This window comes from Acanthisitta chloris, unplaced genomic scaffold (genome assembly GCF_000695815.1).
Source record: "Acanthisitta chloris isolate BGI_N310 unplaced genomic scaffold, ASM69581v1 scaffold36780, whole genome shotgun sequence".
Taxonomy (NCBI): Eukaryota; Metazoa; Chordata; class Aves; order Passeriformes; family Acanthisittidae; genus Acanthisitta; species Acanthisitta chloris.
The window spans coordinates 9,506-23,842 of record NW_008652874.1 but is presented as its reverse complement, the minus strand read 5'-3'; the positions used below and the strand labels follow the sequence as shown (position 1 = coordinate 23,842).

The 14,337-nt window shown below is 37.7% G+C and overlaps 1 protein-coding gene across 1 annotated transcript in view; it reads right to left on the bottom strand.

Moving 5' to 3' along the window:
- Window positions 1-14,337, bottom strand: part of NCKAP1 (NCK-associated protein 1) — a 58,296-nt gene that overhangs the window by 35,263 nt on the left and 8,696 nt on the right. The window contains exons 2-7 of the mRNA XM_009078668.1: window positions 13,063-13,080; window positions 11,828-11,938; window positions 2,165-2,257; window positions 1,910-1,966; window positions 795-937; window positions 618-708 (exon numbers count right to left, since the gene is read on the bottom strand). Of these exons, the coding sequence (XP_009076916.1) occupies window positions 618-708; window positions 795-937; window positions 1,910-1,966; window positions 2,165-2,257; window positions 11,828-11,938; window positions 13,063-13,080 (513 nt within the window). The remainder of the gene's footprint in view (window positions 1-617; window positions 709-794; window positions 938-1,909; window positions 1,967-2,164; window positions 2,258-11,827; window positions 11,939-13,062; window positions 13,081-14,337) is intronic.

Sequence of the window (14,337 nt, the reverse complement as noted above, 5' to 3'; positions counted from 1 at the left end):
TGAAAACACAGCCTAGATAAAACATCACAGAACTGCAATACAAGCAGCTGTGTAAGGATGCAAGTTCACAAACATCTGTATGGAGAAGGCCAAAGGAATTGGGTGCCTTTAACTCAGTGAAGGCAACTGAGGGTTAGGGTACACAATGTCAGCTTTTGAGTACAGGAGCTACTGTTAAAGAGACAGGGGTGATCTCAAGGATTCTCAGTTTAAGGACAATCCAAAGCAAAATCCCGCAGGTTACAAAACAGAAAATCACATTCATCTAGAATGGCAAAGCAGCAAAAAACCAGAATTCATAGAAACACTGAGAATATCTTTAATTTCAAGCTACAAACCTACACAACACAGACGATGCACAACTGATTTTTAATCAATTTCTAATCCGTAGTAAATAAAACAGGACCTTACTAATGGGTCTTTAGCATTCTGGTATTTCTATAGGTTCTGCTTTTCAACAGGGTATCAACCTCCATCCCCAGACATCCACTGTAAATACAATCTCATGTAAGATTTATATCCAATGGCCTTTGACAAAACAAACTCTTGTGTATTTTCTTTTTAATCTGTTTCTCCCAATTAAGGTTACTGAGTGCCTGTGGAAAGTAGTTACATACTTTACTGTGAGGTACAAACTCCTCCATCATTTTCTTTAAAGGATTTTCATAATCCACAATCATCTGGCCAAGGCGTGGATATTCTCTGTCACTGAAAGCAACAACAAACAATTCAGTTAGGTGCAGCTGTTACTTTTATTACCAATATAAACATTTCTTATACAAGAGATTTCTTACCTTGCTCCATGTGTCATTTCATGGGCATAGTTATACAATCCAATGATAGCCTTCCTTTCCTCAATTCGGGACAGCAGTATCATTAGAGTTGTGTAGGTTATAATCAAATCTAGGTAGTTCTTTGTTAAATCAAAGTTTACAGTCTAGATTAAAAAAACAAAACAATGAGTAAATTATATTAATACTTTTAGAAATGAGCATAAAACATTTCACTTACCTTTCCACCCATTTCCAGCATTTTTTGCATACAATGAACTGCCTTTAGAACAAAGTTCTTGTTTTGGTTGCATATGCCTTGGTATAACCTTAATTTATTCACTCAAATTCCCAGAACTGTTTGCACTCATGAAAGCAAACTTGCAAATAAATCTTTCCAGGCTTAGGTGTCACAGGTCACCTGATAGAGGGGAAGACTTGGATGCTACTAAGCAGCAGCAGTTGCCTTGCCAAGGTCTTGACTTTGCAATGTAAGAGACTAGCACATATTCCACTGGCCTGGCAACAGCATTCCATGAGATATATACCTGCTCCTGTTTCATATTATGAAACTAAGTCAGCCTAGTTCATAACTAAAACTAGCAAGGTGACATTATGAGCAGTAAGAAAGAAATTGAAACCAAGAGGAAAAGGTATTTGAGGATTTCTTTTGGGGTTTTGCAGTGTTTGGTTTGGGGTTTTTTTGTTGTTGTCTTTCTGTGGTTTGGGGTTTTTTTAATATAATGCTTTTAGATGCTTTTGTAGTTGTTTTAGTCAACTCCAAAAGTGACCTCCTCACGTAGCTTAGGTGGACCCATTAATATTCCTGTCTTGTGAGTCTCACAAGGTTTAAGCATACAGATAACAGTAAAACTTAAGAATTAATTTGCAGATGCAATAATGCAAAAAATACAGAAAGATTTGAATGTTTGGTAACAGACAATGTTGTTACTACTGTCCATAAGAAGCTTGTTGAAAATGGTCTCTCTCCAATTTCAAGTTAGAAGCCTGAAGATGAGTTTTTTTATTTTTCTGGCATTTATAGGTAGCAATGTCATGTTTCTTGGGCTAACATAAGCAGGTCCTTCTCCCTACACCACATTAGAAACATTATTGAAAGTTTAAACACAGGAACTTACAATATCAAAGAAGACTTGGCAAACATCAATAGTGTTCAGCAGCTCACAGACATGGTCCTTGAAAAACAAAGGCAGAACTTTAGTTTAAAAAGGTCTAATTAAATCACTTTGCTATGATTAGTGACGGAGTTGGATTTTTTTTATCTATTTGAAGAACAGAGCTACAACTTGACCTGTTTCATTACATAGTGTTATTTCACAAATGAAGTTACAGAAACCTGATGTGACAGAACTGACACATTCATAATACCTTACCTTAAATTCCATAACATCAACAAACGTGAAGTAGTATAAAGCCAGGTTCTTCAGAATCTCTGACTTTTCCTTCTGCAGCTGAGCAAGCTGTTGCTAAAAGAGAAACAAACATGCACACTGTTCTTAGAAGATCTTGAGAAGGCAGCTGAGAAGTAATACCTGTTGAAGCGCAGAGTAACCACCAGGCTATGCAAAGAAGCTGTAACATGGTTTTCTAAGACTGAGGTTCTGTGTGTCTCAAACACACAGAGAGTTCTCAGCACACATCATTTTAGCAGCTGCCAACTATACTTTGAAGATAAAAGTCACATTAGTACACATTAGTACCAGAGTCATATTGCTTAGCTCAGCTAGAGATGAAAATGGGTAGTTAGGAAAACAGTGTTATCATATGGATAATTAGCAAAAGCAGAACAATACATGAGCACAAATCAATATGCCAAAAAAAAATCGTGACGTTACTTGAGGTAGGAGAAAAGAAGGTGGCAGGTTAAAAACTTTACTACAGAAAAACATTATGCTTTTAAATTCTGAACTTACCAAAAAGAATATCCAGGCAAAGCCACGTTAAGCATGCAAAATAAAATGTAGATACAAACATAAAATACAGTAACGGTTCTTTGACCAGTTCCATATAAACACAATAATACATTCAAACAAAAGCAACAAAATAAAGGAACAAAAAAAGAAGCAAAACACTAGCATTAGACACTGGTGGATAAAATGGAAGAGGCAAATGTGAATACAAAGGCATAAAATAGTTCACATGGATTTTGTTTTTATTTTTTTTTAAACAGACAATGAAATACTCTTTTTTTTTTTTTTCAAAGTTTTCTGGAGGAATCAATCAGATCACTTAGACAATTAAGAACACAAAAAAGCAGCTGTTACTGAACAGCAACTCTGCTTAGCTATGTATTAAAATCTCACAGCACTGCAAGAATTATTTAATTTGCATATCCCTCTACCAATTAAGTCTCCTTCCTGATACATGAACTGGAATGAGTTAAAGCAGTCGCAACACTCGACAGGAAAAAGTGCCCTCCAGAAAGCTGCAAGATTTTAAATTACAGACTGAGCAACTGAAATAGGATTTGCTTCTCAACAAGAGCAATCAATTATAAGAAAGATTAAATAGATAGCTTCAAATTGGTTAGCTTATCTTCATATGAGAGGTTAGAACCAAGTGAGCCTATTCAGCTCCCTCTCTTTACAAAGCTGTGCTCAGTGTTCTCAGTTTTAAACATTGAAATTCTTCCGAATTCACAAAACAGACTGTCTGGACACCTACTGTGTATCATATGGAAAACAGTTCTTGCTTCTCTGAAGGTTTGGAGGTGATGATGATTTTTAGAAGCCTTGAGTCTTAAGACTTCCATTTTAGCCAAGGAAGACAGGAATGCACAGTTATCAAGATACTGGAATGGCTACATTATAAAATACTCCTGTCTGCTCTCAAACCAGTGCGAAGGATTGGACTTTGAATGCCTCCCCTACAGAGTAAAGTCTGTTCCTCACAGGCATCAGCTGGGGCTTAATTGAAAAAAAAGTTGCAAGTACTCGTGCTTATTTTGTAACTTCTGTTAATCTCATGCACTAGGAAATAGCCTATTTCCATTTAATCTACTGCTGGACAAAAATCTGTTTGCAAATTCTATGAATTGTATTTTGATCCTCAGTATGATTTTGCTACTGCCTTTCCTAGTGTATAGCTTGAACTTCAACTGCCTGAAGCTCAGGGAATGAAGCATCCAGTGTCGTCACACGGAGTGTGGAGCTCTGGCAGGTCTGAGCAGCTCCAGCACACCTTTGGGGCAACCTGTGTCTAACTCAGGACCTTCCCAGAAGAAAATCTGCTTTGTATTTCAGAGCTGTCAGTCAACAGTTCTTACACAATGAAAATTCACATAAGATGCTCAGTTTTAACCCTGCACCCTGGCCCAAGCACTGCAAGTGTCCTTGGCAGTGATTTGTTTTTAGAAGACTAAGCAGAACTAGGGTTTGTTTCTGTGCAGCTAACGCCAGTGTGAACCGGATGAATTTGACAAGTCCTTTCATGAACTTTCAGCAACAGACCACATGGTGTGATTCGGAAATAAGCTTAATTCTAGTGCAGAGACAAAACCAAAACTCACACTAACACTGCACATACGCCTTTTCCTACTGCAATTCGAACTCATACTGAGGTATGATGCTAAGGGAGACCAAGATTATACATTGCTGTACATGACACTTATTTTTGGTATAACCAACAGCAAGTGAGTGTCCACTCCTAGAGGACACCACAATTTCTGAGTCAGGAGATACAGGGAGGTATTTGTCACACTCGACCAAGAATTACAAGAATCACTGCTGTGTGTTCTTAACTAGTTACCTACATTCCCAGAAATACTTACAATTAAACAATGCTAAAGCTTTCCTACAGGGTCAAGATGATAATTCTTTGAACTCTGAGTGTTGAAGGGGTCAGCTAACTTTTATTTAAAATAGTGATATCAGTGTAAAATAATGTATCAGCTGTGACAACTGTTAGTATGGGGCAAATGTTTCAATACATGGAGCACAGTGATGTTTACAGGACCAGCTCACAGCATGCAGTGTCTCCCATGCTTATTTGCATTTTTATCACTCAGGAATGTGGGTGTAGCTCCTTCCACACCCACTGCAACAAAACTTTCCATTACTAATTTCCTAACAGCTGTTTAGAAATTGATGGTGTGATACCATTTTGTACTTGGTTTGAGGCTTTTTTCCTTGGCCTGCAATTCATTATCAAAAAGTTTCTAATATTCAACAAAAGTATTCAAATAAGCTGATGAAGTAACTCTTAAACCATTACTAGCATCCAAAGATTATTTTTGCTATAGCTAACTATGCTTGTTGACTGGTTAGACATGTTTTACATCTTCTTAAAGAATTTATTATACTAACAGTATTTTTGTCGAACAAGGTGAATTACATTTAAGACCTGGGAAAAGCTGTAGAAATTTCAGCATAATATAGCAAAATTTAAAAAAATCCCTGAAATAATTTATCTGAAATTATTTGTCTATTAACCAAATACCACATCTCCAATCATATTTGAATATTATTTGTCAAACAGGATTTTAAATACCAGAGTGAAGCCAACACTTTGTGAACTGCATTACCTACAAGAGAAGAAACTGATCTCTACCAAAGTTATCTTGTGCCTTTCCTTCTTCATATTAAATCCTCAAAATCTTTACACAGTTGATTATGCACACAGAGAAAGTACATTCAAAGAAGCAAAAAAACCAAATCATGAAGTGCAGGACAGCCTCACTTGAAGCTGACAAGAACATAATGGCTCAGAGATAAGGGGGTAATGATGCAGCCAGTGGCATATTAACCATGTCAATAAATACCAGTTTAGTATGAATGCTCAGGAAAAACAGGAGACAACTAGAAAAGGTTGTTCACAGAGTCTGTGTGTGGAAAACCAGAGGATAGCTGTAGTACTGCAATTTTTTAGCAGTAGCATGTGAATAAATGTCATGAATAAACAGTAGGTAGGAGAATTTTCTGCTGCTTGCATCAGTGTGAAATTTTCCCTGCAACTGTGATCATTAAACAATGGTATTTGTCTTCTAGAATCCAACACCATAGATATTACAGTGTCCTCAGCAAAAACACCATCATCTTAATCTCATTAGCTGGAATATAAGCCCCAAAAAAGCAGTTATTATAAATCCTGGCTGTTAAATTCAGGGTACAGGGGTAAACCATCAGTGTCAGTATTCTTACTGTCATTTGCTGTACTCACTGTTCTTGCCACCTGTAAATTTGAAAAATTCAATTCATTTGGACAAAGTTCTGTGCCTACAAAACCCATAGCGGAATGACAGGGAAAGATAGAAGCAGCTAATCAAATGAAGAAAATTAGTTTGCAATTCTGTAAACTAACTGTAGAATGACGGACGTGCCCTTGGTTTTCTTATTTCCAATTACAAGCAGTCTCTGGAGTGCTATGCTGCATATAAAAAGATGCAATAGAATATTTAACATGTTTACTAAGGTATGTCTCCTGCAAGATCTATTTTTGGGTTGTTTTCAGGTTTCTAGCACTAAGATAACTGTTGTGAAAAAGAACGAGCTACTCATGACTCTCCACAACTGTTACTGTCCCTGGGGTTGACCATATTATTAATAACGACAGACAGTTGGAGCAGGGACACTCCTCTTTAATCACTGATCTATCTGTCAGCCATAAGGAATAGCTTCCCCCTTCTCTCACCTTCATTCACCATTTTTGCAGGTTTTTTTACAAGTTATTTACAATTCATACATTTATTGGCATGTCACCTCAGTATTGCTTAATTAAAATACTGTTTAGGTATTACTGAGGGGCTTGTTTGTTTTTTTTAAGCTGCCAATCATCAAACCATGGAGAGTTTTAATGGATGAAGCCAAGAGGTTAAGTATGATACATATTCACTCCTCTGCAGACACTGCATACACTATGAAGCAAAGAGCGCAAGAACATGACTAGTTTGATTTATCTTTGCAAGTGACTCATATGGACTCATGTGACTTACAGCAGTGTACTACAATGATTTATTACAAAGAATAATAAAAAATAAACTGTATTTGGATGCTAATCCATCTCAAATTCATGCCCAGTCAAAGGTTAGGCCACGAATATAAACACCACAGCTGACAGCAGTGAAATAATATGAGTTCCATTATGATAATTCCGTTCGGTGAAACATTTTAGGGAGATTTTAGGACTCCCTAATACCTCTTGGAACTGAAATGAAAAAAAAAATTAAAAAATGCTCACTTGCAAATTACTGTTGGACTGAAAAATTTTACATACTATACTCTGATTATGTTATAGGTAAGCTATTTTAAGCCATTGTTATGCAGGTAACAACTGAAGTCATCAGACATGCTACGAAACCACAAGGCGTTAGCAGAAAGGTTACAATTCCGAAGGATCTTTTTGTTTAAATGTAAATAAAATTTTAGCTGTTGCAGAAATTTTGCAGTTTCTTCTGAAATAAGCTCTCATTAGCACATCCCATTCTCAAGCATTAGAAACCTTAACTGTTTGTACAAAGCTGAACAGAGAATAGTTACTCATGGGCCGACTTTACTCATGCAGGGGGAACTCCCATAAACTAAACTGCTGCCTCAGCCAGTTCTGGAAAATCCTTCTCATTTGTAGTCCCTTCAGCACTATAAGCTCCCTGAGCAGGAGCAGAACTGAACCTGGAAAGGGTTTTAGACTTCATGGTCAGGAGGCCAGTTAGTTGTACAGTGGAATATGGGGGTTTGGGGCTTTATTGCTTAAGAAAGCAGAAAGTTACCCGAAAAATCAAGTCTCCCATACAAGAGATCTTCCACCCTGGAAAGCTGAAGGAAAATATTAAAATTCACTGAAACTGGGGATATTTCAAGTTACCCTTAAGAAAACAGCTGTCATAGCTGTAATGACCATGTAATTTCCTCAAAAATAAATGACTTTCCTAGTGAAAAAGGATTACCAGTACATGAGGCAGCACAGCTGAGACCCCAAAGTTATTTCTCCATGGAAGACAGTTTCTAAATTCTCTTCACTAGTGCTGTGTAAATAACAGTATTAAAATCTTCCTTAGAAACAAGCAAACAAACGACATTTTCCTTTAGGCACTGTACCCCTTGCAGGGACTGCAAGAAAGACCTTGAAAAACAAATGATTATTTGTATTATGTGCTTTGAAAAGGACTAATTACTGGAAGCATCTATCACAAATTAAAAATCAAGACTGGTTAATAAAGTGCATATTTCAATCTTTTAATAGAAGAAAGCATTTGATAAGAGCATACATTAATGACTGCTAATAAGCTTTAGCCAAGGAAGTGCAGCCGCTCTGTGCCCACAAAACCTCTCCCACATCCAGCTAATCTGCTATGCAACCAGCTCACTGTGAAGTCAAACTGTGAAAGACACAGTAAGCAACTGGATGATAAAGATGATGAGTATCTGGAAAACAGACATTTCTCCCACTAACCATACACTTACAAACTCCCCAGTGATGCTTCACTTGTCTGCTTACTGCTAAGCAATGACTAAGCCTCAGCTTCTCCAAGAGACATTAAAAAATGTAAGGAGGAGTTTTTCTGCAAGGAAATTGCTGAGGAGCAATCTGGGTAAAAGAAAAACATATGTTCAAGAAAGAAGGCAGATATTCTCACTACTTGCCATATGTGGTGGTTGGGAAAGCAGCTTCTTCACACAGACATGGAGCTGTACCTGCACAGGCAGCAAATTTTTCAGACCCTACCCACAATCTACAAAAAAAGTATGTCTTTTAGCCCTGCATCTCCAGGTCCCCATTGTGAAGTATTTTACTCTGGTTCTACAAAGGCATTAAATATTAGCAATGACTGAGAAGTGAATAACTTTTAGGTCCTACATTTTTTTTTGAGTTCAGCATGTTCTCTTTTGATTTCTCTGTGGCAAGAACCTTGCCTGTACACCTTGTAAGAGGATGAGGTCTAGAAAGCCTTCAGAAAAATCAGGCTGCTTCTGCATCCCTTACTTTGGAACTTTTCTTCTGAAGCTAGTCCAGGAAATTCTGTAAAAATAAACGTTACGCTGAGTCAATACTAGCACAATCAGATCACTGGTGTGACCAAGAACGAAGGGGCTATAAAGCTTTTTGGAAGACTTCTGCTGCTTAGGTTTCAAAATAAAGCTTTAGTCAACTTAAAATAAATAGTACGGCTTCCCCAAACACAGAAGGTACTTTCCTTACCAACAGGACTCTATTTAAAATGCTTGTCTCACTTTCTCGATCCTTCAAGTCTTTGGTTACGTACATTCCTTCCTTTGCAGGTATTCCATACACTACGAGAAATACTACAGTGCTGCACAATTTCATTAACAGTTGATTTAAGAGCCCAGTCTTCAAAGTGCACATTTTCAAAGGTAATGTGGTTCACAATGGTTACTACAAAGAAAGGGCAAATGTTAGAGATCACAGGGACTGCCCTCAGACAAGGGAAGATAAAGAGTTATGAACTTGATGAGGTGCAGAGTTATCTATAATCAATCCTTTGGCAGATTAACTACTCCATTTCATTTTTCAGCCTGGTCAGCAAGGATTCATCAGGATTCACAGTCTGAACTGCCCTCACACTTTGACTCTTGGTACAATACTGAAGATCAGTGACTGTCAGACATCACTCCTAGTCTGACTCAGCACGTCAAGCACTGGAGGAGGAACAAAACCAGGAGCTGTATTTTTCATTGATAAAGACATAAAAGCTATCAATAGCAAATATAACAGAATCACTTGTTTCAGAGAGTGAAAACTGAGGCTTTTCAAGATCATCTGATTACAGTAAACACTGCTCATGCTCTTCAATAAAATGTGTTGTTGATTCCTGAGACACAAAACACTGTAGATGACAGTACCTGAGACAAAAAGCAAACAGCTAAAAATAAGTCAAACCCCAAATTTAAAAAAGCAGGTACTACCTATTCTCTAACTGAATGCAAGCTTGTTTGGCAGCATCACCTACTGGCATGTCAACAGGTACTACTAACAGCATAGGTGCACAGCGCTAAGCAATGGCAACGGCTGGAGTTGAACACATGAAATCCAAAACCCCTTCCTGAAAGGCTGTCCCAGAATTTTCACTGCAAGGAGGAAACACAGCTTACGATTACTCCGCTATTTTCACTGCTGCAATCCTTTATGGTATTTCTTTAATGGATGTGTCCCTGTTCCAGCAAGCTTCTTGCCCTTTTAAATCTCTGATCACCTGTTTCCCTACTGAAGAACTCCTTGGTGTGCCCTCCTAATATGCAGCGAACTGGTTCTGGGCCAGTGGCAGGAGGGAGACACAGAAAGAACAAGGAAGGGAAGGAACATCATCTTGACCAGAAGCTTGATGCTTCTTCCTTTTTGAAGCTCAGGTTTATAAACCAAAATTATCTTACATCAAACTAGAACTTCATCTGCACATGACATGGCTTTTGACTTGCGAAGTATCTGTTAGGGGTAAAGGCTTCTTTTTTTGCAGGGGAGATACAACACTCCACAGGAAAACATCTGAAAATAGCTAAGACAAGCAAACTGCTGCCAGCTCTGACCACAGGAGGGAAACCCCAGCTGTCTACTGCTAAAGCCCCAAATCCTACTTTAAACTGTGCTCATAGGTAAGGAGGGTAGGGTTTTGACAGCTCTCCTTCACAAACACAGGCCTAGCTGGCTCATGGTAAATAAACACAAGGCAGCAACAAAACATTATGAGCATGTCCTATTTTAGAAACTGTGCTTGTCAAAATATAGCAAGTTTGTTTTGATCTCCTTCCATAAACTTCATGGTACCAAATCCTTACATATCTATAATTAGTTAAGCTCCAAATTCTGAGTCAACAACTGCAAGACATTTCGAGCACACATGCAACTGCATTGAACAAATTCTATGTACATCATCTTTTATTTTAATAGGAGATCTGCCATGAAAGTTTAGAGAATATGAAAGCATTTAACGAACAGGGTTTATTATTTTTACATCAATTTGATAAAGGATTTCCATATTTGTTATTAACACAACCAAATTCAATACAAAGAAGAGCAATAGTAAAGACTACAAAGCATATACAAGTTTTAAAGTGAGAAATCACATAGTTATTGAAATTGATTCCTCCATAAGGGAAAGGTTTGCTGTGGTTTTGGGGTTTTTTTCCCCATTGCATTACTGAAGACATTGCATATAAATTTGAGACGGCAACGTAAAAGAAACTAATTGTTCCCACTGCTATTACCACTACCATTCTGCAGGAACCTGAATGCTTAGAGCAAGCCTAAACCTCCCAAGCACACATGCATGTAGTTGCATGCAGGAAACATGCAAACCCAACACCTACCTCCACTTTCCACCTTTGGAAAGAAATACAAGCAGGTAAAACAAAAATCTTTCCCTTGTCTTTCAAACTGAAACAAGGAAACAAGTGCACATCACCTGCCAAAATGCCACCTGTAATCTAACAACCTTAATCACTTCTAAAAGGCTATACAAAGTCAAATTCAGCAATACTGGGTCACTCAGAAAGGTGAAACAATTTGCTGCTGCAGCTGAACTCACTATCTGAAAAGGAAACAGTTATATTTCCCTGGTTTTGTGCTTCATGAGGTTTCTCCTTATGTACTAAAGCATTCTTTATTTCACAGGGACCGACCCCATAGGCAAGGGCACCTGCAAGGTATGAGCACCTGTGAAGTACCAACACATTTTCCCACTTTGCTGTCTTTTACAGATCTGCTGGTCAGGACTCTTCACAAATAAAGTTATGCAACTTATATCTTCTGCAATCATTCTGGTCACCAGGAATTTCTCCTATTAAGGTAAGGCATGATTTTTTCAAGGATTCCTTCCCACTGACAATTCTTTGAAATGGAACAGAATAGGCAAAGAGAAAATCAAAAAGTGTCCTATTCCAACAAAACCAACCCAGAATTACAGCATAATATTCTCTCCTTAGAGATAATTCTTTCTCAAGTGTCCTGTCAGACACTTGAATCAAGAACTATATTCCAATGCAACCATCAGCATAAGATGCTTCATAAGAACACATAAAACCTCTCAGATTTGAGCAACAAGTGCTGAAAGGTTCTCGAGACGGTGATATAGTCATTTGGTTACTTACATTGTTGTTGCGTGTTTCTACTGCTGGAAACTTCCTGACTATGAATTTGACAGCAGATTCCAGGTTTTTGTCAATAAGATAGGATGGTTTGGCTTTGGGGTCACCGCATGCCTATAAAAAAATACAATAAAAAATGAAATAGAAACACAATTATCCATCTAAAGCTAAGTGACAGTTGCAAATCTGAAGACAAACTAGAAAGATTCTTTTTTTGTCTGTTTGTTTTTAGTGAGCAGGTGATAAAATGAAAGGCAAAGTGCAGGGACTGTCACAGCTGAAATATGCAATGGGAAACAGTACAGAGATGCTCTTCTACTGAAAAAGATGCATGGAAGTATCAAAGCAGTTAGTGCAGAACAGCAGTGAGGGAAAAAACTCAATCCTAAAAGAAGGAGAAAAAAAATGGTTGCCTTTTAATGCTATTCCTGTTTGAGGTAGTGTTGTATTCATCAGGAGTTAACACACTGTTAGAAATTCAGTCATGTCATCATCTGTGGAGGACAGTGCTGGGCACATTAAATGATTCAACTATCCTTTGTGAAACAATACTAAACACCCCACCACCAATCTGCAGCTGATTTTTCTTTCAATTGTTAACTGCAAGACAACTTCCCACCCCACAATCAAACCACCAGTACTTGCCTAAAGTAGCCTACTTCCTTCAATTAAAAACTCGTGGTCCTTACCCCTACAGCAGCACAGGCTGTGCTTTAAAAGCAGCAAGCAAGAAGGTTCATTAAATTTTGATGGGAAGTCGCAACTAAGCATTAGGTCTCTTAGATAACTTACGTAGACAGGTCAGAACAGCTTCTGTGGACAAAGGGCTGAGGAAGCACCTCCTGTTGCCAGCTCCAGTGCATGCTGTACACACACACTACTACTTCACTACTCTGACTAGCGAGCCATGCCACACCATTTAATAGGGAGGAACATACTAAAAGCAGCGTTACTTACATGACAAAATTTGCACTCAAAACTGTATTTCTCTCAAAGATTCATTTAGTTATACTTTCCTCATGGGGATTTGCAAAGGAGTTTGGTGTCTCATGCAAAACTAAATTACATGCTAGGCGTTCCTACGCAACAGAGTGAACTCAGATGACAGCTCGGTTCAAAACTTTTCCACATTGATTTCTATGACCAAGTTGTGGACTGTAGAGACAGAATTCATGGAGTATGAGACCGATTCTGAAAGCGGGCAAGCGGGCAAAGGGAAGGTGAAAAGCTTTGCAAACCTTCCAAACTTGTCCTTGCTGGGAAAGCAGTGTAATAAAAAGAGAGAAAAATTACATATAAACAAGTTACTCTTAAATTCTAAAGTATTACATTTAAGTACACTAATACACTATTTGCTACATCCAAGAGAACATTCTGACCATCTGTTACTCTAGGCAGAACACTTTCTACTGGATGGTGATTACTCTAATACTCACAAACAACTTTACATGTACTTATTAGAATTTTACTATTGTGCAAAGCACTGCGAATATACTGAGACATGTAACTACCAACAGTTTTTCCAAACTAAGTTCAGGTAGGGAGAGAAAACACGAGTTAACAAACATCACATGCAACTACAGGGGGAAAAAAGGAGAGAAACTCAGTGAAGTTTTACATACCTGAAAAAGAAACGGTAGCCAAGAAAAAAAAACAAAAGAGTCATTATTGTAAGTTTCTAACACACCTACCAGCAGTACATGACCATCATGATATAAGCTAACACACTACTCTAACATCCAAACTCTCATATTTGCTAATTTTCTCCACAGAGATACTAAACTCTAATAGAAATTGTATCTATAATACAAGAGGAATTTATAATGACAACAGATTCAGCAACATCCACAGCATCAGTTAGATATTAAACAGTTGCTTTGATATCCTTAGAGCAGCAAATGTGCTACAGAAGAGCTATTCTGTACACACTTTAAAGTCTTTACACAAGTTTAAAAGTAAAAACTAAACTGCAAATAGTCATTAAGAAATTAAACAGTGTGCTTCGAAATTATGAAGTTTTAATTAACTGTCTTTGTTAATTGTCGTCTTTTGTCTAATTAGCTGGCTTTGTCAGAAGCTCTATCAGATTATTTCAAATCGTTGTTCTAGTTGCACATCATGGAACTTTCTCTACTAAAAGAAGGATTACTAAAAGAACAACTTGACAGACAACATGTATTTATGTCCTGTTCAATCCCAGTATGTTTGCTGTTATATAGGAGACCAGAAATCTGCCACTGTTGACTTCCTAAATTTTTCACTCTGAATTTCAACACTCCTTCCACATACACCCTTTATTTTTGTTCTAGTTGCACATCATGGAACTTTCTCTACTAAAAGAAGGATTACTAAAAGAACAACTTGACAGACAACATGTATTTATGTCCTGTTCAATCCCAGTATGTTTGCTGTTATATAGGAGACCAGAAATCTGCCACTGTTGACTTCCTAAATTTTTCACTCTGAATTTCAACACTCCTTCCACATACACCCTTTATTTTTCAACAGATGTT